Consider the following 23,041-nt stretch of genomic DNA (forward strand, 5'->3'; position numbering starts at 1 on the left):
TTCATTCCAATAGCAGTCAGTTGCATTCACATAAATTATTATTATTATTATTATTTTTGTTGTTATTCAAGGAGGCCAAGGTATCTCCCTCCCTTCTTGTTTTCTGAAGCAACTGATAACCAAAAAATGCAGACTGGGTTGCACCCAATTTCAGATCATCAGTTTGAAACATGCATTGGCTGGAGAGAGGTCATCTAATACAATGGCTCCAAAATATGCCCCAAGTTTGCGCTCTCGTTTACCTCCTTTGTTACTTTTCCTGCAAACAACCTTTATTCTATTGTATTACTTCTCCACTGAGCTAGATAGAAATGTAGATGGACTTGTATTCAACAATTTCTACCCAGGTAAGTAGTCTGCAAAGCCAAAAGCCAATGACAAATATATATATATATATATATATATATATATATATATATATATATATATATATATATATATATATATATATATATATATATTGTGATCAAAAAACCTAAATGTCCAATTCTTACATGCCAGAATTTTTTTCCAACAAGCAAAAATTGGCAATCTTGCAATCTAGGCTAACTTTAAAAATGGTATCTCTTCTTCTTTGCAGTGTTCCAGGATTTGAATGTGATGATCTTTATGGGTTTTGGTTTCTTGGGTTCTTTCTTAGTCCGCTATGGTTTTAGTGCCTCGGGGTTCAACTTTCTTATTGCGGTCATAGCCACCCAGTGGGCACTCCTACTCAATGGAATGGAGTCCTGGTATTACAGCGGGAAGATCCGGATTGGCCTGAGAAGGTAGTTTATCCCATTTTAAAGTCACATCCTTGACCAAAGTAATGGAATGGCTATTTTGACATAGCTTGGCGGTCGCTGAGATGTGCACTGCCTCGGTTCTTATTTCAATTGGAGCCGTACAAGGCAAAACCAATCATGTCCAGCTAATTCTCATGGCCCTGCTGGAGGTATTTGGCCTTGTCCTGAATGAGTGGCTCTTGCAAACTTTGCTCTCTGTAAGCAAACTTTTCTTTGATTCACTTGGCAAAATAGCAGCGTGGCTTCATAACTTTTTGGGGGATGAATTGACAAAACGCATGTTCATTATAGACGCGGCCTACACATGGCATCATGGTGCTTCACATCTTCGGCACATTCTTCGGTCTTGTCCTGACGTGGATCCTCTGCCGCCAAGAATCGGATCAAGGATTCGAGAAGGAGAAACTTGACCACAAAAGTGGATTGTTTTCCATGTTAGGTGCGTATGTATTCTTGGATGAAAATGCTGTTTTGAGGACAATGGCTTGTATTTACATCTAAAGGAATAATCGCTGTTTGTTCTGACTTCAAACCCACACCCAAAAAAATGAGTTATGTTCATTATCCAATAGCTATGAGTCCAGGATGCAGATGTTGCGGCAAAATAGTGAAAAACTGAATCAGTCGGTCAATCAAGAAACTACAATAGAATCTAATTGGGCCAAGTGGAACTCATGGCGCTCGATTTTGACGATAATGAACCGTTTGCCTCTTTAGGTACTGTGTTTCTTTGGATCTTTTGGCCAAGTTTTAACTCCATCCTTGCCGACGACCATTTTCCTGAGCAGAAGTTGAGGGCAGTTTGCAGTACTTACCTGGCCCTGGCTGTGAGCGCTGTAGCATCTGTTGCTGTGTCAGTTCTTTCCAGTCCAAAGGGAAAAATCCATCCAGTACGTTTTTTGTCGTTGTCTTTTTTTCAGGGACCGAATACCTTATCATTTATCTTGTGTCACTCACCTCTTACTAGGCTAGTTTTCAGTCATGCCTATTTGCTGGTGGCGTCGCTGTCGGAGTCTGCGTGTCAGTCATACGTTACCCGTGGGAGGCCATGACAGTTGGATTGGCTGCCGCTGTTGTGTCAACGACCGGATTCCGATACCTCAAGGTGGTGATCGATTTACCAATTTATTCCGAATTTATTGTATATCAATCACACTGCGTGTTCCCAATCAGAGACACATGCTATTTGGCTTTGAGTGTCATGATACGCGAAGTATTCTGAGTACACATGGATTGCCTGGCGTACTGGGATGGCTGACACACCTCCTCCTGCAGATGAAACAGTGCGATGATCACACAATGTAAGAATGCTTTGGTACCACTGTACATTTCACACTGGGACAGCACGCTATTATGTAAACCAAGGGTGTCAGACTTGGGTTGGTTCGCGGGCCGCTTTAACGTCAACTCGATTTCACGTGGGCCAGACCATTTTAGATATATTCGATTTTTTTTAATAAATGGATTAAAAGCCCTGAATATTCAGTTTTTTATAGATCTAAAACAATGTTTATTTTAGCTTTTTTTAAAATATATTTTTAGATTTTACAAAATGATTTTTGAACTAAAACACAGAAACAATTGATTAAAAAAATACAATTATTGATTTAAAAGGGGGAAAATCAGGAAATGAAATATACATCTATACTTCATTTTAATTTGACCCTAAAACAGAAAGTCAGCACTCATGGTTTACTTTCCCGGGCCATCACAAAATGACGTGGCGGGCCAGATTTGGCCACTGGGCCGCCACTTTGACACATGATGTAAAGTCTTCCATTTTTCAGGGCGGTCCGGTTTGCTGTATTTCATATTAGTGTTCTCCTTATTACAATAACTGTAAGCCTGATCATGGGGATCATAACAGGTACAATTTTTTTTACCATATTAGGTCATATTTGAGAGGACTGTAATTCATGATTTAAAAAAGACAAATTAATTGTGGGTTTTCTTCATCTGGTTATACTTTGAAAGGAGCACTACTCAAGTGGCCCACCTGGAGACCACCGCAAGATAAAAAATGTTTTGATGATCAGGCTTTCTGGACGGTAAGAAAAAATTGAACGTCTTAAGAAAAATCTAATCCACGAGTAACTTTAAACCCTTTTTTTTGCAGTTTGAGCATCTTGCAGTTCGCAAATAATCTAAAAAGTCTGACCCTGGATCAGATTCACAAAAGACAAACACAGTGTTTCCTGCTCAATATGATTTTTTTAATGATACCACGGTAGCCAAATCCTGGCTCCATTGTAGAAACATAAGAAATGGATGCACATCGAGCAAGTAAATCGACCAGACAGTTGTAACAAATGGTGACCTCAACTCAGCTATGTCAAACCATGACTAGTATTTTACAATAAATTGGCCTAAGATTCCGAGCTAGCTTCATCTTCTTTTGGCGAGATGCAATCTATCACGACAGGTTTTGTCAGTATGTATTTTCATGGTTATGACTTTATACATCACAAAATGCATTGTTTTTTTCCCTCATATGACAGGTTATATAAAACAACAGGGAAGCATTATGATACACAAAGGAGATTTGGCCCTACAATTTCCAAAATACGTATGAAACACACGTTTGATACCATCATCAACATATAAGATACACATTTCAAAATGTGCCCCACTTCAAAACAGCCCATCTGTCAAAGAGCCTATGTATTGTGCTTGGTTATGATTTAGCCTTTTTAAAACAGCGACAAAAATATAAATTAAATGTCAATCTTGAATGCTAAAAAAGGCTACGTAGAAGGTGATAAATAACCACTGAAGCCTGGGGCATATTGTTTCATACAACAAAGAAAGCAGTGTAGGACAAGGATGGACAAATACACCGTTATTGCCACAGATCCTCTGTACGTCCAAATTTGAATACTAGGGCCCTGGTTATAGAAAAAAAAAGGTGAGGGATGTCAGCGAAAGTACTTCAAAAAGATCAGGAAATATTTCACGTCAATGGATATACACTTACCCGAAGAAAATGAATGCATTTTGGAAGAAAACAGCAATACCTGGGTACACAACGGGCTTCTCTGGAAAAAGCAAGAACAACAAAAGTGAAACCTTTTTGGAAAGAAATGGTCGCAATCATTGACTAAATACTTTGTTTGGGGGAAGTATTTTCTTCACACTACTTTGTTGAAACTTAGTGGGTTATGCGCAAACCTAAGGTTGACTTACGGGGGACGACAAAACCTCCGAACAGGATCCACATGGAGGCAATGAGGGATCCAAAAGCCATCATGAAGCCAATGAAAAGCCACACACGAGCGCCTGCAAAGAGAGATAAGAAACGGTTTCCTTCTGGTCACACATTTATTATTGGGTTTTCTGAATTTTGTATGACTTTGTCAGAGTCATCAACCTTACACTAGGACAAATCCATATTATTGCTTGTATTTTGATCAAGTTCTTGAACACGTTTTCTTTAACCATGCATTTTTAGAGAATAAAGTTTATGTGCTTATGTAAATAGACGTACCGGTCTGGCCGATGCAACCTTCGCTGTAGCTGTCACCTCTCACGATGCCATTTGAAACAGCATTTATCCTAGGTGAACAAAATGTAAACAATGTATTAGTAACAATAACTTAAGGGGTTCAATAAGGGATCAATAGAAAAGAAGACATCGTATGAAATGACATTACGCGACTGAGATGAAGAGATAGTCCACCTTCTGTTAAAGACCTTTTGAGAGCCAAGTCTGGAGTCTTTGGTAAGTGGTATTGATTTTTAAAAGGCTAGAATTTTAGGTGCATTCTAGAATGTTGAGGATCAATGGTTCCTGATGAAGACTATGTCATATTTTACTCATATATTTTATTACAGCTGCTTCATTTTCATATATTACTACTGTATGATTAAACACTTGTTTTTAGCTCGATGACCACGCGAACGGAAGGTGCCCGTATAATAATGCTTGTACAATGAACAAAGGCTCTCTGTCTGAGATTCTTTTGAGGTTGATTACAGACAGCTTCCATACAATGCCAAGCTGATAAGGAGTGGAGCTCCAAGGCCAGCGGAGTTGCGGAGGCGAGTGGACGGACAGTGGAAAATCCCAAGAAGGATGGCAGGATGGCACCTTTCAAGACAGTCATGGACCAGTCACCATCTTATTGTTAATCAGCTAATGAATATTCATATTTGTATTATTATAACTGGGCAAACTCGGGTTTGGGCGTTGTCTTTCTCATCCTCCACTGTGCACAGAGACGCTCAGCTGGTTTATGTTTGGGAGGGGGACCCAGACCCCTGTATAGATCAATTTGTCAAGAATAAATCATCTGTGGATTAACCCGTTAAACCCTGGTCTGTCTCCTCCAATGCTGAATACGCAGCATTGTAAGACGAGATAAGACGTAGATTTAGGAATTGGAGTCAGATGCTAAAACTTAACGTCTAACACTGGGGTCCTATTTATTTATTTTTGCAATTATTGTATGCCTCTTAAGGAAGTCCATCTTTACTATGCAGCTTGGCTCAGTTAGGCTAGTCAGGTAATTATCAGTGTATGTGATATGGTTACATATGACCAGTCTTACATGAGAAAAGCCAATGTTGCGATGACTCCACATGTGTGATAAGCGTGTGGGAATTCTGCCTGAGTTGGGTATTTCACCGCAGCATCTATGATGATCCACCAGCCAGTAAAGAACTGTAAATGACAAGATCACAAAAATATCAAATGTTGAAATGTATCAAGAATGGTGTTACAAAACATTTCTCAATTTGGGACACTTAAGTTGACAACGTCTGATAAATAAATAGCTATGGCAAACACCAGATTTCACTGTCAGCACAAATAAAAGGCATAAAAACATTGCTCATGAGTTTGTGGTCAGACGACTGTGGGCTGTGGCTGAACAGTGATTTGAAAAATAACAAATGATGAAGAAAAAAAGAGAAATATACCAAAACTCCGGCAGCTATCGATGCGATAGTATTACGTCTTTCACCCCAATCCACATTGCAGTCGCATTCTCCACACCGAATTCCGTCAATAAATCCTGACATGGCTCTGAAGAAAAAGCGGAAGGAAAGTCAACAAGAGTCATTTTAATCACATTTTATAAAGACACGGAATAACTAAAACCGGAATTACTACAAGCAAAAAACAACGCTAGCTTGATTCGAAACTATTCAGTGCAGATGATGCTCAACTCATGCTAAATATCACAAGGAAAAACTGCGTGATCACGAATTGTAAGGCAGAAAGAAAGAAATATTCAACATTCATTTGATTTAAAAAAAATATTTAGACATGTATACAAAAGTATGTGATGAAAATAAGTCTACCAGACGGGAAAAAAATAAAGGCGACTACGTCGTAGGATTCTTTTGTTCGTCGCTTTGATACTAGCAAACATTTCCTCTAAGGTGCTTCCTCGCCAAGACGTCCTAAAAACATTCTAAATCGCATTCGACAGCGACGGTGTTGAAAGAGGACATCCACGGGCGTGATGTTTACGCACTGTTAAGTCGTTTTGAGAGGAGTAAGTACCTTTTATTTTCGAGTTTTTGATGTGGACCCCTTGGATCAACACGACTTTGCTTCCGAGAGTTCGGTTAAGCGCATGCGCAGTTCGCCCACACAGTCGTTTGAGCTAGGAACACTGAGCAGCTATTGATAATGGTGCCTTCAATGGTCTTGGGAAAACACACGATTGGATAACAAACGCACAAGTACTATATACATAACGTTTTTCTTTTAATATAAAATCTAGTTGATCAATCTAGCACGGTTTTGAAATAATAAAAACAAGTGTAATCCAAACATTGTGTAGTTCCTGGTCCTTGTCTCGAGTTGATCTTAGTGACCAGACAGGGTTTTTAGTTGATCCTTCCTTAGTGGTCTTTTCCAGGTCAGTTCCTGGTATTTACAGCTTTGTATTTTCAGCCGTCATGTGAACTACACGAGAACTTTAGGATCCACATTGGTCACAACTCAACCGAGATATAAGAACTTTCTAATTAAAGACATCAATAAAGGTTTTACTATTTTGGAACATATATTTAATTATAATTGAACTTATTTCTACTGTACTGTATACAATATATCAGTACAGGAAGATTTAATTGGTCAAGTAAGGATCATTTAAAGATTCATTCTGCCAGCTACAGCCACATTCAATAGATAAAAATTGTCTCCAAATATGTCAAGGTGTGATTGGTGATGTAGATAAATGACAACATTCACAAGCAACAGAGCAAGCAGTTTTATTGATTTTATCAGTCTAATACAAGAAACAAACTTTAATTAAAGTGAAAGACAACACCAGGTATAAACATCCAAGAGAAGAATGGTTGCTTAAAGTATGCAGATCATTTAAAAATGTCACAACTGCATTCTATTTACATGTTCTCCACTGTTACACACTGGAAGTAAACAATATTATTTCTGATGTTTACAAATGACAAAGGTGTTGTCTTTTCCTGTGAATTTACAGTCATTTTGGTATCAGTCATCATAGTGCATTGTTTTTCGACTACAAGATGTTTTTTCAACAGTTCCATGTTACAAACATACTAAAGCAACATGCCTTTCAGTATAACTGAACAAAGGAAAGGAATATTTTGTGATTTTAAAAAACCCGAAGCAACTGCAAGGCTACAGATATGGACAGAATGATGACACCAAAGTATCCAATATATCCATAGGCACCTTTCATTCTCTTAGCAGGATCTGTAACAAAAGAGACAGCATTTCACAGTTTGTTGTGATTTTTTTTCAATTTAAACTGACATAATAATCGTAATATGTTTGAATTACGTATCCTCATCTCTAAATCTTTCAGGAACACTGTAAAATTAGCAATCCCAGTTAAATTTTGCTAAGTAAATAACCCAAATGTTCATTTTTAGTTTATATCATATAACATAATAATAAGCAAATATCAGACTTACCTCCAGTATAATAGCCCCAGGCATATGAAAACCGACTGGTAACCCAAATAGCTCCCAACACAGATGCTAATAACTAAAGAAAAGAAATAAAAAAAGATAATATCACCATTCAGAGCAGTCAAAATGTGCTTTGTCATTGTGACAGTGCATTTGCCTTGAGGCCGTTATCATTAGAAATCGGGTCAGAGTGCAAACATTAACTTTTGCCTCTCAGCACGGTTGACGTTTAGAGTCAATAGATTCTGACAAATGTCTTAAAATAGTTTTAAAAAATAATAATAAATAATACAAACCGGATAAACGAGGGCTGTAATGGTCTGGAAAACAAGCCACTGTGGGTAAACCTCAAGGGTGTTCTGATGGGCTCTTTGGATACAGTTGAAAACTTGCTCTTTGTCACTGTACATTGTAGGATACTGCAACAAAAGTCATGTCATTATTCCATAACAAAATAAATATGACATTTATTCACAAACAACAAAATGCAACTCTACTCTTTTTCGCATAATGGAGAAAAAAACAATTACCTTAATGTCGTACTTCTTCCTGGCTCCTCCAACTTTTACCGCTAGATATGCAAGCATAATCCAGCTGTAGATGTAAATAAATATTACATAGCCAAAATTGGAAGGCAAGACAGTCAGAATATCCATGCCTGGTCAATTTTTAGGTTCGTTAGCAGATCGCAAAGAGATGAAGTTCGAGTAGTAGCAGCCAGGTACGGTGATCGCGTTGTTATTTAAGTCGGCTGTATCAGATATCGCGAGATCTGACGTTCGATAACGCACAGTGACAAAACAAGATTGTAAACTCGCGAGGCCTGGGCGTATCCCGGGCCTTATCGCGAGACATTCCATCGGCTTTGTTTGTTTTTTGTTTTTTTGTTTTTTAAATGTGGAATGTCACCTTAATTCTGAATTATGTCGAAGCCTTAACACAGGCTGAAATATGTTCATCCTTCACATTATTTGGTAACTTCCCGTTTTAAAAAACCCCAAAACGTGAATTCGTCAAGTCCTGTGCGGTTCGGCGTGTACTATAAACTTATTTTTCGGTAGACTAAGACAATATATACGACGAATATAGTATTTATAGACGCGCGTTGAAGTGAAAATGGTAAAATATCTATTTAGAAGTTGAGTGACGTGCTTATTTTTATTTATGACGACGCCTTTAAATAATTTCCAGGATCTCACCAGAAGAGGGCGTCACAAAGGAGAATCACGTGACTGGAATTTTCCACAAGATCTCGTTAAACTCGGTTGACAACGAGTCTGGTTTCATTCGGACACCAGCAAGTCGACTGCGTACCTCGTGTTATATTGACAATCACAAACAACAATTAATTGTTTAAATTTATCGCTTAGTTTGTGGAAGGTGATTACAGTGTGTATTTGTTAACGTCGTCACCTTGATACGCTACAGTTGCAACTCAAGCGACAGTTGGGTAAGAGTCACAAACTTTTTTTTATAATCGTGAATTTCCGAGTCACTGTTAAGAATTTGGTTTTTAATGTTGGTTTGTATTCTGGTGGAAAAACCTGGCCAGAACATTGGAAGTATATCATGTTTTGAATTAATGTTAGTTTACGTAACCTGGAATTTTTCCGTATACAGACCTGATAAAAAGCTTAAGACGAGTTGAAAATTTGTTGGGTCAGAGTCGCAATTTGTATTCGTCGATTTTCGTGTCGCTGTTTAAATGTTGTATGTATCTATTTTAAAATGTATTCTAGACGAGCACGCCATTTTAAGCTACAGCTAATGCTAACTTGCGTAACCTGGAATTTTCCGGTACAGACCAGTTTGAAAACTGCTGGCTCAGATGTTTTTTGTACTCGTGAATTTCCGTGTCGTTTTTTTACGGAGTTGACTTAAATGTTTTTAAATGCTTGTATTCCGGTCCAATAGTATCACAAACACGGCCCAGAGAGTTACGAAACACGTCATGTTTAGAAACACGTCATGTTTAGAGCTATGGCTAATGCTAGCTTACGTAACCTGGATTTTTCTCCCTGTACAGGCCTGCTCAAAAGTTTATTAGCATTTGTCGGAAGAGGCGCATTAGTATTAGTTTACTGCCTTGTTTCTCCTTTTCCCCCGAACAGAACATCCAAGTTTGACTTTGTGCGTGACGTGAATTTTGGTTAATGGAGACGAATAAATAAATCACTGTTTTTTTCTCCCTTTTCCAAATAGAAGATGACCAAAGGAGAAGACTCTCACCTCACAATGGCCGTTTCTCACCAGAATGATGGGCAAAGTGGAAGTTTTGATCAGGGCAGCCCCTCATCCTACATCTCCAGGAATAGTTATGAAAGCAGCCCTGCCTCATCTATCGGCAGCGATAGAGACCGTCACCGATCTTCATCCAGCGGCGGTTCCTCCTCTCGTTCCAGGTCCCGCTCTCATCCTCGCTGCCACAGACATTCCCACTGTCGCGGTCACCGGCGAGACGGCCACCGCCGCTCCTCCTCCCGCCGCCACAGTGCGCGCTCTCGATCCCGCAGTCACTCGCCCTCACTGGACAGGTATCGCAGCCACCGGAGACGCCCCAGTTCGAGGTCCACATACAGCAGGCCCCGTGCCCGATTTAATAGGTTTCCGAGATCGCCATCCAGATCCCATAGGAGCCCCTCAAGATTGTCGGGGAGTGCAGCCAACTTGAGTTTGGAAGGTAATTTTTAACAGACCAGTTATTTTTTGCATTGATATCGTGTATTTTACACGCTAATGTTTGCTGGTTTTTCCTTTTAGATAAAAGAGAGCTCTTGAAAGCTGCAAAAACCAATGCCATGAAACTGCTCGGAGTGGGGAAACTGGAGCTTCCGGAGAGTGTGAAACCCATACTCACTGAGCAAATTGAGGAGCCTGAATGGGGGCTGCCAATGGTGAGACCGCGTCCTGAGAGGATGTCGCCACAGGTGGGTCTCAGCTTTGCTATATGCGTCACACGAACCGTAAGATTGGTCAGGCATCATCGAGTTTGTAAGTTATGAAAAAAACATTGCCAATAATATAAGGCATTCCTTGCTGTATTGTATCAGCGACAGCACTTTAAAAAAAATACAAGTGGAAATAGCCAAATAAGCTAAATGAGGCTGATGTGTACTATGTAACATTATGGTCTACAACCATTTATAGCCATGATTATGAATTGAATGAGCCAGTTTTGGCTTTAAAGGCCCTGGCAAAAACATTTGGGGAAACCCCCACTTTGTGTGTGTAAGTCAACACAATATAAAATTGAAATTGCCAATACAGGAGTCATTACATTGTGATGTATTCCCTGTTTCTTGCATTGACCTTTTTTGGTACACTGCGAGAATGCACATACTTTCTGTATTTATTCCTGTCTTCGTAGATAACATGACAGCGATCTCCTTCACTCATCGGCACCTGGGAGTAAAAGCCTGTCATGTGACTTGGGTGTGACGCCAATAAGTTTGCGTAAAAGGTTGTTTGAAGATTCTTGTCCTGGATTAGTGCACGTAAATGGCACACATAGGTGAAATGTACACCGTGAAACGATATTTTTAGAGGACTAACTGGCTGCGTTCCTACAGGCAGCACTGTGTTGACATGACAAATGTATCTATGGTTTGCAGTTGAAATGGGTCGTCATTATTTAGCAGAAGCCACCGCCTGCTGATGGAGCGCGGGCGGGCGTGTGTGAGCTTTATAGGGACTATTCCTGTCAAGAGAACTAGACCAGATGAAGAAGTCGTCTCCATATGCCAAAGATAAGTTGGTAGAGGAGGCGTCTGCCGAGAAGTTGGTTGCGACAACAGTGAGAGTAAATAAATGTGCATGTGGTTTTAAGCCGTTCAAGTGCTTTCCATAAGCCACGTTAGACTTAAAGTTTAAAGTCCAATATGTAATTGTACTGAAATCTAACTATCTCTGCTTTTCTTGTCTTTTTGTAGCAGAGCAGTGAAGTGGAGGCCATGATAATCAGCCCAAAGATGACTATTAAAACCATCACTTTCAGCATTAATGTAAGTCCTTTCTGGAATTGCCTTTTTATAGGTGGTCTTAATTAAAATTTGTTGTCTTTCCCTAGAATTGTGTGGCCAAGCCGACCATCTTGGTACCACCCGCTGCGGTCCAGGTAACAACACCCCAAGAGGAAATCTACGAGAGCAGCATGCCCTACGGCCACTGGGTTCCAGTGGCGAGCAGCCAGTCCTCCAGGGCACGTAAACAAGGCCGCAAAAAGTCCAAATAGAAATGGAAACACCAAAAGGACACTGTAAATATTTTTGTACATAAGAAGCAGTTGTTTCATAGTCGCGTTTTCTTTCAGATGAATTGAGATATAATTTGGAGGAAGTGAAGGAATCGTTCAGGTGGGATGATTTTTTTTTTTCCCCCCCCTAGTCCTGCATTTTTTTTCCTGTACAATCAAATAAAGTATTTATTGATGAAAAGGGAACTTGTGTCCATCTTGTTTTTTTCTCAAAGAATGTCATTCGTCATACAAATACCGTAATTACTCGAATATAACACGCAGGTTTTTGCAAAATAATTAATTCCAATAGTTGGGGGTGCGTGTTATAATCAAAAACTATATATATATTTTTTTTTTTTTTTTTTGTGTCTTGTTACATGGCCCTTAGCCTGGTGCTTTTTCTTGCCAAATAAATTGAATTGAAATTGAATTGAATAAAATAAATTACAAATTTTCGATCGAAAAAAGCATTGTCAAACTCACTTTGACGCACGGATTTTACGTCATCTCGTAGAGCCGACGCACGGATTTTACGTCATCTCGTGAAGCCGACGCACGGATTTTACGTCATCTCGTAAAGCCGAGACCACCACTGCCCCCCTCTAGCCTCGTACCCGTCTCAGTTCACCCTCTCTCAGTTCAGTGTTATAATCAATAACTAAAATAAATTACAAATTTTCGATCGAAAAAAGCATTGTCAAACTCACTTTGACGCACGGATTTTACGTCATCTCGTAAAGCCAATCGGATGATGTGTTGTGGGAGGAAGAGGAAGTGGATGAAGGAAGCGTGGACGTTGATAGGATTCTCAACGAAGAGATGTATGAGAGGACAGACAAAGAGAGAGAGGAACTTTTCATTTGAAGGATTCTAATGAATAAATTTGTTTGAACAAAACAATCGTGAAACGAAGAAAAAAAGGTAAGATTTCTGATTTTCGTCAGCGGGAAATTTTAGGTGCGCACTATATTCGAGTACTGCGTTTTTCCAGATTTTTTTGGCCCAAAGTTATACCTGCGTGTTATTTTCGAGTGCGCGTTATATTCGAGTAATTACGGTAATAGTTATCATTTTGTGGTAATTTGTCTAGCCAATGCTGACAAAACATTGCAACGAAAATACATATATGCATTAGTTAAACTGTATATACAGGCATAACGGGTCTTGATTGTAGGAGGATAATTGCAGACCACAAGTTGACTCCCCATTCCATTGTCCTAAAATTTTAGTGTTAATCGAGTATACAAGCTTTTAGTAATGAACTATGAACTCCATAACAATACACAGGATTAAAGCCTGCCCTTGCAAAGACTCAAGACAACTGACTACAGTCTAGTCTTTAATCTTTTTCCACCCTATCATCAATGTGTCATACCTTGAATTAATTCCACAATTTTGAACTGCAACCATGAAATTTGGCCAGCCAAAAATCTTGCAGTTTCCATCGTGTCCACAAAGGCTCGCCATTTACCCATATTTGCTGTTAAGCATTGCAATATCCTCACTTTAAGCCATGTAATTAGGTATTTAAACACAGCAAGGGGATTGAACCCTCAATCTTAGAACTGTGAGGTGGACGGGCCAACCACTTATCCACCATGCTGCCACTTATCTACTAAATTAACTGTTCAGGATTAGCTGATATCTTTAAACCAACTATCATGCAGTTTCCAAAATGTCACATTTCAATGAATTATGCTGTTAAAAAGCACAATACTGAAATAGACATCTCGTTGAGGTACATTAATAGAAGGTTGTGAATAAAATGTGATGAAACGCTTGTGTAAATGAGTCATCTTTGCTGTAAGTATTGAATATTGAGCAGAAAAGTCATGTCACTGTTTTGAAAGAAAGGTCAGTCAACTCCACGTGCCCCCGCAAGAGGTAGCATGGCGTGCCGTTCCATTATTAAACAGATTTAGATGAGTGGGGCATGAGAATGACCCGCCATTAATTTTTAGCAGTCACAAGGCTGTTCGGCTTGTGTCGCCGCTTCGGGGCAAGTTGGTCAAACGCAGATGGGGTAGACGATAATGAATTGAATTACGCTCTTGTTGCTGATCACCGCAGTGCACCTACATCAAACAGATTTGTCAGCGAGAATTTGTCATCCAGCGAGCCTCGAGGTTCCATGTTTCTGATGCTAGTCAATTCTCACGCTCAAAATGTCAGTCATGAGACCACATGCCAAACACAAAATAACTTGTGTTCTCAACTCGGTAAAAGTGATTTACTCGTTTATTTAAAAAGGGCGCCCTTATACGATACAGACAACATCCACTAAATAAATGGCAGCGAAAAAAAACAAACCCTTGACTTGAATTCGGTTTCGAGAGTTGAGGATTCCAAGGTAAGTTAAACGGCAGTGCCTCTCTCCAGATTCTGCTTGATCTCCGCCGTGTATTTGCCGTAGTATCTCTCGGCCTTCTTGTTGAACTTGGCGTTCCTCTCGTTGATGTAATCGATATCCGCATCGTCGTTGTAGGCCCTGCGTCGGCTGTATTTGGAGCGCTTTTCGATCCTGCGCCATCGACAAAACAGCATCTTAGCGCTCGAGTACGCGGATTAAAATGATGCAAACAGTCGAATCCGAGAACCGTCCCTTCGAAACGCGCATTTCGACTAGGAGTCAAATTGGATTGGACGTCTATCGCCATCATAGTTGGCCATGATATCGGCTTTCCAAGTTGAACTAGATTTGACGTCATTATCCGTCAATAGAAGTGAACCAGCTACGTGCTACCGAGCAACAATTTAATCCAAAACTATAAGGATCATCCAAAATATTTCAATTTACGCTAGTGAACAAAATTCTACACATCTTTTTATCATTTGCGTTAACATGTCAGTTATACCAACATGGTTTCTACTTAAGTAACTTGCTCCCTCTAGTGTTAAGGCTGAGAAGTGCAATGTAGGGCAAATTTAAGCTTCTTGTGCAGCCCATATTGTGCGCTACACCACTCCTTTAGAGCCGGATTCTGAAAAGTCTAATTTGTTCATTAACCCTCCCACCGTCACCGCGACTAAAACCGATTGGACGGCTATCGGCGTCAACGCCGGACAACTCTGGCGGCTTTTAACCGCAACTTACTGTTTCTCCACGTCCTCCGCCAGGCGGTCGATGGCCTCCTCGGAAGGAACGTGAGTGCCGTGTATCAAGCTATTGGGCGTGGGGTGGAAGTCCTCGCCGCTGCGGGGTAAAAAAAAAGCAAAAGAAATTTGAAATAGAGCGCCGTTGCTAATCGGCCTTTTAGCATCCCCCAACTGCCTTCTCTATGCCGCCATTGTGAGATCGCCCGCTAGGGGCAAAATGAGCCGGTGCATCCTTCACGCTTGGCATGCGGGCGGCGACGTTTAAAAGGCAGGAAAAGCCTCCGGGCTTTTCTTTGACCCTCGTGTGTATGACGGAGATTTGGAGTTGGAATTCTTGAAATGACGGCGTAGCGTCGGGATGAAAGTATCCTCGGGCTAAAAACTGGGTTCTGGTCGTTCGTGTACAAGATGTACTTTGTGCGCATGTGATGGAAAGAATACCGCGGCGATTAAGCCGAGCTAAATCCTTAGGATTGATTAGGGTTGAGCAGATATGGTTACATGAACAAAAATGTGCTCATCTTTTCATCAGATTGAAGAAAAAAAAAAGGCATGATCCTCAGTTTTTAGTGGTTCACCCATGATGAATGTAAATAGCGGACACTTACCATTCCTCTCGCTGTTTTTCGTAGTTTTGCATGTCCGGTTTGATCTGCTTGGTGAGCCTCTGATACTGCCTGAACTGGGCCTCGGCATAACCTGGGTTCAAAGGGAGGTCATGTGACAAGAGAGAAAAACAATTGACGTGAGTTCAACAGTTGTAACAGGCTAGTACCTACACCAAGACTTGTTGGTGCTAATGGGTGGAGTGGATTGGATAACTATTTGGGAAATTTCGTTGTCACAGTAGCAAGAGGGTGAGGATGGAGAAATAGGAAAGGCATTTTAGACATAAATAGATAGGTAATAAGTAAGTTAATAAATACATGAATAAATATATAAATAAATAAGCGTGTTGCTGAAATATATATATGTATATATATATATATGTATATATATGTATATACATATGTATATATGTATATATATATGTATATATGTATATATATGTATATATGTATAAATATATATATATATATATATACATACATACACACATATATATATATACATATACACATATATATATATACATATACACTGATGGGAGGAAGGATCTGCGATATAGCAAGCTAGCAACAACGCATAGCTCGAAGGTGGCATTTCTAGGGGTAGATTAATAAGCCTTTTGCTTCATTTAATCAAAACATGAATAGTGATGAGTACAGCTAGCATCACGTGTTAGCGGCTATGATGGTGCCGTTCTATTTGGTTTTGGAATATGGCCCTACATCCATTTTTTTGTACAGTCCAACCCGTTTTAAGTAAAACAATACCTGCAAATCCGGTGTCAGGATTCTTCTTCTTTTTCTTTCTCTCCCACCGCTCCGCATCGCCGGCGGTGATATCGAGAAGTTTCACTCGTTTGTAGTCTTCACCTTTGGCTGCACAAGCCTTTGAAAAAAATATAATGAGATATTAAGTGAAAAATTTTAAATATTGCACAAACAAGATTTTTGCTTGAGCAACACAATTTGCGGTTCTGCTACATCTGTCATAAAATGTATTGGAAGTAAATACAATTACAGGAAGAAAAAAATCTCCATTTAAAGCATATTAATTCCGTGACGTCTTATTGGAGTATAGGACGAGAATTTTGCTGGTGTTGTAGTAATTATGGACATGATTGCATTTAGAATTTCAAAAAAGGACAATGATGGACCCCCGTGTGGCATACCTTTTTTTTTTCATCTTCGGCAATTTCCCACTCCAGTCTGGCTTTTTTAGCCTCCCAGTTAGTGGGTAGTTTCAGCCTTTTATCCTCCTCCACAACTTCTTGGTGATTGAGCTTGCGAGCTTCATTCTGAGAAAAATAAGAGAATTATGAAACAATGCAAAGAGCCAGAGTAAATACAAAATATAAGAAGCAAAGAGCCGCATGCGGCTTGTGAGCCATGTGTGTGTATGTATATAAATATATATACACACACTACATATGAGTCAGGCATTTTTCAATGATCAAAAAAGCATGTCCAAAGGTAAACAAATGTTTTATTTGTTTGTTTTTGTGTGATAGATGAATAATAATATACTGAAGTTGTACCCGTTTAAAATGTAATTCTCGAAACTTTCGAAGTCTGTCTTCTCTTTTTGAAGAAGCAGGGGTTTCAGTCAGATCCCCCTCAACTGGTGTACTTTTCTCCTGAAAAATATACGGTGAGCATTATTATATGAAAACTGTAATACATATTGAGTATAGTACTTGTAGATCGTTTAGGAAGAGGACGTGTGTGAATATTGACGCCAGTTCAGAAGCAGTTAGCATTGCGACGTAGTCACGACACCAAACTGCTTACAATCATGACCCATTAAGTACATATATATCACTAAAATGTAATTATTATCGCCACTATCAAGAAAACATCAGTACAATACAATCGGTATTGTCAAAGGTGGGTAAATTGACAGAAGAAAAACACAAACCTCAATACATGACGCCATGATCGCGTTCGGAGTTAAGAAAAACCGGAAGTTGTGAGCGGAAGTTGCGCAACATAAGATTTTATTTTATTTAAGTTTTATTAAACGAATGTGGGTCATTCATACAGTTGATTATTGATTACGTTGTGGAATTATTCGAATTAATGAAAATAAATCCATAGTTGCTTTTTAAAATGTTGTCCCACGTCCTATGTCCCGCCCCCTAATTCTTTCCTCTGCTTTCTCGTCTTCTCTATTGGTCAATGATTATATACGTCACAATGGTTATATTTATGGATTTATATTACGTATTTATTATAAATAAGGAATTAGCTCGGGTGAATAATAATAACAATAACAACAGTAAATTGACATGATTTGTACACAATCACGTTTAATATATATTGTATAATTTTGATTGTTATAAATTCATTATATTTCACTTAAAAATAAAATACCCTTCACCAAATGACGTTAGCGTTACTCTTTTTATCCTGATCATATTCCTCATTAAATAAATAATTAAATATTAAATAATTTTGTCTCATATCCTAATACGTAATTTAAAATGAAATACATAGGATTTATGAAGCTTTCCTTAAACTCCAGTTATTATTTGAATTAAAAAAAATACTGAACCAGTGATTAATTCAAATTTTTACACTGATCCTTTGTTTTTTTCTGTGATTGTTATTCACTGAGGAAATTATCTCTGTGTATGTATTTTCCAATATGAAATAAAGACAATTTCAAAAACAGTGAAATACCAAAAGACAGAAATGCATTACTGAAGACCCAGAAAAAAAAAAAAACATATCCTAGCAATTAAATAAGTTTTAGCCTAGACAAAACATATGTATTAATGATATTCTTGGACCACATGCATGAGCGTTCTAATACGAGACGACGCGCCGAGAAAAGTAAACACTTTCAAGAGCCATTTGAGCATATTTGAGTTGCCAAATGGATGCAATCCGCATTTGATTGCATTGCACTAATAGAGCTCTTTTGCAGGATGTAATTAAATGGAGGTTATAGTCTCAGATTAAAGTGTCCTTGAGATCACAGGCATTGTTAATGGAGTGATGAATTTTGCTGGAAACCAGATGGGAGTACATCACAGCCATCTTTGGCTACAGTAATGGACTCACTTTGTCTATTAAAAACAAAATAAATAAATAAAAACAACATCACAAAATGTGCCCTGATTTTAAAAGTGGAAAATGACCCCAAAAAATGGGCAAGTCATCAACATTTAACATGAAAGACAGTGGGAGTTGGAAAATTTATCATCTATTTATCTCAATCGTCATTTGCACAATTTATGTAATGTCAAAATTTACTGGATTTTGTATTGTATACGAGTCTGGCACATTATATACAAGCTTCAAACGTAAGAGCGGAGACTCTCAGGATAATAATTCTAAACGCATGGAGGCTTTGTGCCAGGCAATAAACGGAATGTGGGAATAATGTCACCGCCATTTATCGTATCGTGAACTTTAATGGCGTATGATATGCATCTCACATGTGCTTGCCGAGGCCACCCAAAATTGCTGAACAGTCATTCTTCAATGTTACCTTCACAAGTAACATAATATCTGCAAATAAATTGCACTTGAGGGACACATTCATGAAAACAGCACAGACTTTACTTTTGAAAACCACTTGTTTAAATGCGGGAAAAGTTATCGCGTTCAAAAAAAATCTGCGTCCAATCGTAGACTGACTTGACTGGTGCTGTTCAATTATTCTTAATTAAATCTGATCCAGATTGAGACGTGGGGGGTTGGGGATTTGGGCGCTTACTGCACAAGCAGCTGCTTGACATCTGGAAGTTAATACAAACACCATGGCCAATAAAATCATTCCATTTCCTTAATTACTATTCCTGTCATTTCCGCACTAAATGAAGTTATTAATTCCAGGCCAAGGCAAACATGCCTCTCCAAGATGAGGAACTCCTCCTGAAGTGTCGCCACGCTGACTACAGCCTCTTGTCATTTTTAGAGGAACCACAAACTCAGGGGAGTTTGCGTTTGTGTGAACGTGTCAAAGCTAGCGTGGGCAGTCCGGCAGACATGACTGGAACGTCAAGATGGCGTCTTTTTTTGTCCATCTTAAACCGAGTGTGGTGCCAACGGGACCGTGACCGGGGATGATTTGATTTATTTCAACCTTTGGGGTCCTCATTTTGTTTTTTTATTTCATTTCAATGTCCGCGGGGGTGCTGGAGGCTGTCCCAACCAAAAGGTAGTAAGCGGGGGACACTCGGAATTGGTTGACAGCCAATCAGGGAGCACATTGAGGGAATTTAGAGCGATTGATTAGCTTAGGGGATGTGCGAGGAAGCTGGAATACCCAGAGAAAACCCACACAAGCAGGGGGAGAACATGTAAAGTTCACTCGGGAAGGTTGGGACCGATTTGGGATTTAAACCTCCATTTCAGAACTGTGAGGCAGTCGTGGTCATCACTTTTTCACCGTGCTGTTTGCTGATTTAATTTGTATTTTTATGATCTGTATTTGTATGAGTGCATTTAAAACAGAATAAAAAAATCCATGTCGAATGCTGAGTTATCTTCAAGATGCTTTACATTTGGAATAAATTGATGATTGTAGAACTTTGACCACTTATGTGGCACTGGGAGACAAATTACTTTTGGAAAATAAGGCTGCTACTAAACACTTTGGAAAAGTCTTGTCATTGGACACGGTTAATTGTTGCAGATTTTACCAGGCAAAAATATTTAATTTGCTTCCAGACATGCCGCCAACTTCTGGGGTTTGAGAGAAAATGGAAAAGTTTACAGTGGACTAATGAATCCTCCCTTTGAAATTCATTTTCAAATGAAGAAAGATTCAGTTCAAAGATTGGTCGGCCATTTTGGACCATTCTTTCATTGCAAGCATAAAATACAAATTCTGATCCATTTTCCTAGTTCTGTGCTAATCTTGACTCAAGCCTATAGAAGATGTGTGTCAAAGTGGCGGCCCGGGGGCCAAATCTGGCCCGCCGCATCATTTTGTGTGGCCCGGGAAAGTAAATCATGAGTGCCGACTTTCTGTTTTAGGACCAAATTAAAATGAAGAGTATAGATGTATATTAAATTTCCTGTTTTTCCCCCTTTTAAATCAATAATTGTCATTTTCTAATCCATTTTTTTGTGTTTTTAGTTCAAAAATCATTTTGTAAAATCTAAAAATATATATAAAAAAGCTAAAATAAACATTGTTTTAGATCTATAAAAACCTGAATATTCAGGGCTTTTAATCCAGTTCTTTTAATCCATTTATTAAAAAAAAATCTCAATATTATATCTAAAATGGTCCGGGCCACGTGAAATCAAGTTGACGTTAAAGCGGCCTGCAAACCAACCCGAGTCTGACACCCCTGCTATAGAAAATCACAACATATCCTCCATATAAGTACATTTACAGCACACAAGCATGCTAAAAAAGCAATTATTAATAATTTGGTTGAATAGAAAGTTTTTTTCCCATTCATTCATTTTCTGACCTCACAAGGGTCGCCGGAGCCTATTTTTCGGCAACATAATCATATTATTTGGGTATCTTATTAAGATTATAACAACTAGGCTAGCTCTCATTTGCCAAAGTTAGCTTTTCCAAAGAGAATCTCTTAATATTTCCAACATATTTTCATCCGGAACGGCTCTTCACATCAGATTATCAGTCATTCCGGCAGACAAAATGCCTCCTATTGATGCTTGCGTTTGTGTTGCTTTACTACATTTCCAGAGGGCATTGAGCTATTTGCAGTATCTCTGTTTCAATACAAATACCCACCTATATGCCGTTTAGACTCACTAGTTGAGGCCTTTTCCCATAGGCTAAAATACCCTAATAATATATCTTCCATAAAGTTTAGCATTTGACACGGTACACTTGCTTCTTTTCCCATTCATGGGAAAGAAGGGGAAGTCAATTTGGTGATTGTCAACAACTCACTACGCAGAAGACCCGCGTATCTGTGCACTCAAATACCACCCGTTTTGTAGCCCATGCTTTTGCCCTCACCACATCCAATTAAACCTCCAATTAAAGGCCATTATGGTTTTTCCACTAGCGGCGACCACAGGGACGCCGCTCGTACATTGCGGGCGCGTGGACGTCTCCCGAGTTGTCATCCAATGCAACGATCCGCCGTCTTTATGATCATAATTACTGATCAAAACAAAAGTGCAACAACAATATCAACTCTAAGGACAGCCATAAAAAGTTGGGATGGCTAATAAGTGGGTAGCCAAGTGGGACGAGAAGAAGGAAGTATACACTTGAGTAGATTTTAATAGTTTTAGTAGGACAAATATTTTTTTACAGAGGGTTAGGGAAAATATTGTATCACAAATTACAGTAGTGTGCAGTATCTCCCATTTCCAATATCATAATACTGAAACTATGTAATGGACTAAGTGTTATACTACTATTAACCAGAAGAGGGAAACATTTCCCTGATTCTTTTGACAAGTAAACTTACTGCATTTGTGTGAAATATAACGTAAAAAGAGCCATTTTCACGAGACAGTCAATCTTCAAAAGTCAAAACATTTCTTGGTTTCTATTTGGCCAAAACAACCAAAGCTCCTATTTTAGATCAATGCACTGAGGGGTGAAAAAATAATAATGAAAACCACTACTCCCCATGATAGCCTTTAGGGCAGAGACTTCCCATGAGAAGGGATTAAAAGTGTAACGGTAAAAAAAATGATTTTCTTCTTCTGCAATACTGGAGTTCTCAGTTGAGCCAACAATGCGCTATTGATAAAGGTTGATGATCCCCAGGACAAACAGCTGTGCAAGAAAAGCAACTCGAAACAAAAACTATCACGAGGAGATCCAGGGACATAAAAAACTATTCCGGAGTTCTTTGATTAAGCGTGGCTTCCACCTGGCCTTTTGTGCGTCGCCCAATCGGATCCCTCTGATGTCACGAACCTGAAATCCATTGGCTCGTTAGCCTTTGCCTGCCCCAAATGAGCCTTTTGGTTTTGGTCCTCGTCCACATGGCGTCGCGTTTCCTGTCGCGTTTGCCGACCCGAGTAAGTTTCTAAACGATGCTTTTAATCTGCTATTTTATCTTTGTTTTGGTTATGATCAGTGTTTAATGATAACATATAACAGCATATAACAACAAAAAATGGTCCCCTGCTCCTCCATAAACACGACACAACCCCCTGTTGACAAATAGTCACATTCCAGATTAAAATATTGTATTCAAACATAAATAAATCAAAATTGCATCCTGGTGGGGGTGTGTTTAGTGCACCGGGTGGCAGTTCTGGTGTTAAGGGTTCAATCCCAGGTGGATGGAGTTTGCATGTTCTGTCTGGGCTCTGATTTCCTCCCACATCCTCAAAAACAGGCCTGCTAAGATAATTGATCGCCCTAAATTGGCTGTAGATATGATTGGGTTCCTTTGTCTCCTTGTGCCCTGTGATTGGCTGGCCACCGATTTAAGGTGTGCCCCTCAACGTGC

General features: G+C 39.2%; 5 protein-coding genes across 8 annotated transcripts; 2 read left to right on the plus strand and 3 right to left on the minus strand.

The window, feature by feature from the left end:
* Positions 1–202: 202 nt before the first annotated feature.
* On the plus strand, positions 203–3,404 carry rhd (Rh blood group, D antigen). 2 transcript variants are annotated; one of them, XM_077621539.1, is made up of 10 exons: positions 203–347; positions 581–767; positions 832–982; positions 1,077–1,224; positions 1,503–1,675; positions 1,753–1,890; positions 1,959–2,086; positions 2,573–2,652; positions 2,760–2,833; positions 2,902–3,404. In XM_077621539.1, exons 1-10 carry the CDS (start codon positions 203–205, stop codon positions 2,926–2,928), a joined length of 1,251 nt encoding a protein of 416 aa, XP_077477665.1. In that variant the 3' UTR covers positions 2,929–3,404. The 2 variants fall into 2 exon arrangements, with proteins under 2 accessions (XP_077477665.1, XP_077477666.1); XM_077621540.1 differs by having other exon boundaries at positions 2,763–2,833.
* Positions 2,977–6,451, minus strand: tmem50a (transmembrane protein 50A). 2 transcript variants are annotated; one of them, XM_077621541.1, is made up of 7 exons: positions 6,292–6,451; positions 5,703–5,808; positions 5,333–5,445; positions 4,270–4,337; positions 3,969–4,061; positions 3,760–3,820; positions 2,977–3,670 (listed from the first exon to the last, which is right to left on the minus strand). In XM_077621541.1, the coding sequence occupies exons 2-7, from the start codon at positions 5,802–5,804 to the stop codon at positions 3,625–3,627; spliced, it is 483 nt and encodes a 160-aa protein (XP_077477667.1). In that variant the 5' UTR covers positions 5,805–5,808; positions 6,292–6,451; the 3' UTR covers positions 2,977–3,624. The 2 variants fall into 2 exon arrangements, with proteins under 2 accessions (XP_077477667.1, XP_077477668.1); XM_077621542.1 differs by lacking the exon at positions 6,292–6,451 and having other exon boundaries at positions 5,703–5,811.
* A 540-nt stretch (positions 6,452–6,991) lies between these two features.
* On the minus strand, positions 6,992–8,444 carry mgst3b (microsomal glutathione S-transferase 3b). Its single transcript, XM_077620728.1, has 4 exons — positions 8,222–8,444; positions 7,988–8,110; positions 7,695–7,767; positions 6,992–7,473 (listed from the first exon to the last, which is right to left on the minus strand). Exons 1-4 carry the CDS (start codon positions 8,345–8,347, stop codon positions 7,373–7,375), a joined length of 423 nt encoding a protein of 140 aa, XP_077476854.1. The 5' UTR covers positions 8,348–8,444; the 3' UTR covers positions 6,992–7,372.
* A 477-nt stretch (positions 8,445–8,921) lies between these two features.
* rsrp1 (arginine/serine-rich protein 1) lies at positions 8,922–12,129 on the plus strand. Of its 2 annotated transcripts, XM_077620727.1 has the most exons (6): positions 8,922–9,141; positions 9,894–10,225; positions 10,295–10,371; positions 10,452–10,618; positions 11,621–11,692; positions 11,758–12,129. In XM_077620727.1, exons 2-6 carry the CDS (start codon positions 9,897–9,899, stop codon positions 11,920–11,922), a joined length of 810 nt encoding a protein of 269 aa, XP_077476853.1. In that variant the 5' UTR covers positions 8,922–9,141; positions 9,894–9,896; the 3' UTR covers positions 11,923–12,129. The 2 variants fall into 2 exon arrangements, with proteins under 2 accessions (XP_077476853.1, XP_077476850.1); XM_077620724.1 differs by having other exon boundaries at positions 8,923–9,141; positions 9,894–10,371.
* Positions 12,130–14,141: 2,012 nt separating this feature from the next.
* syf2 (SYF2 pre-mRNA-splicing factor) lies at positions 14,142–17,679 on the minus strand. The gene is made up of 7 exons (XM_077620984.1): positions 17,545–17,679; positions 17,165–17,263; positions 16,799–16,924; positions 16,398–16,515; positions 15,630–15,720; positions 15,020–15,118; positions 14,142–14,446 (listed from the first exon to the last, which is right to left on the minus strand). Exons 1-7 carry the CDS (start codon positions 17,560–17,562, stop codon positions 14,281–14,283), a joined length of 717 nt encoding a protein of 238 aa, XP_077477110.1. The 5' UTR covers positions 17,563–17,679; the 3' UTR covers positions 14,142–14,280.
* Positions 17,680–23,041: the final 5,362 nt, after the last annotated feature.

The sequence above is a fragment of the Stigmatopora argus genome, chromosome 15 (genome assembly GCF_051989625.1).
Source record: "Stigmatopora argus isolate UIUO_Sarg chromosome 15, RoL_Sarg_1.0, whole genome shotgun sequence".
NCBI classification, from domain to species: domain Eukaryota; kingdom Metazoa; phylum Chordata; class Actinopteri; order Syngnathiformes; family Syngnathidae; genus Stigmatopora; species Stigmatopora argus.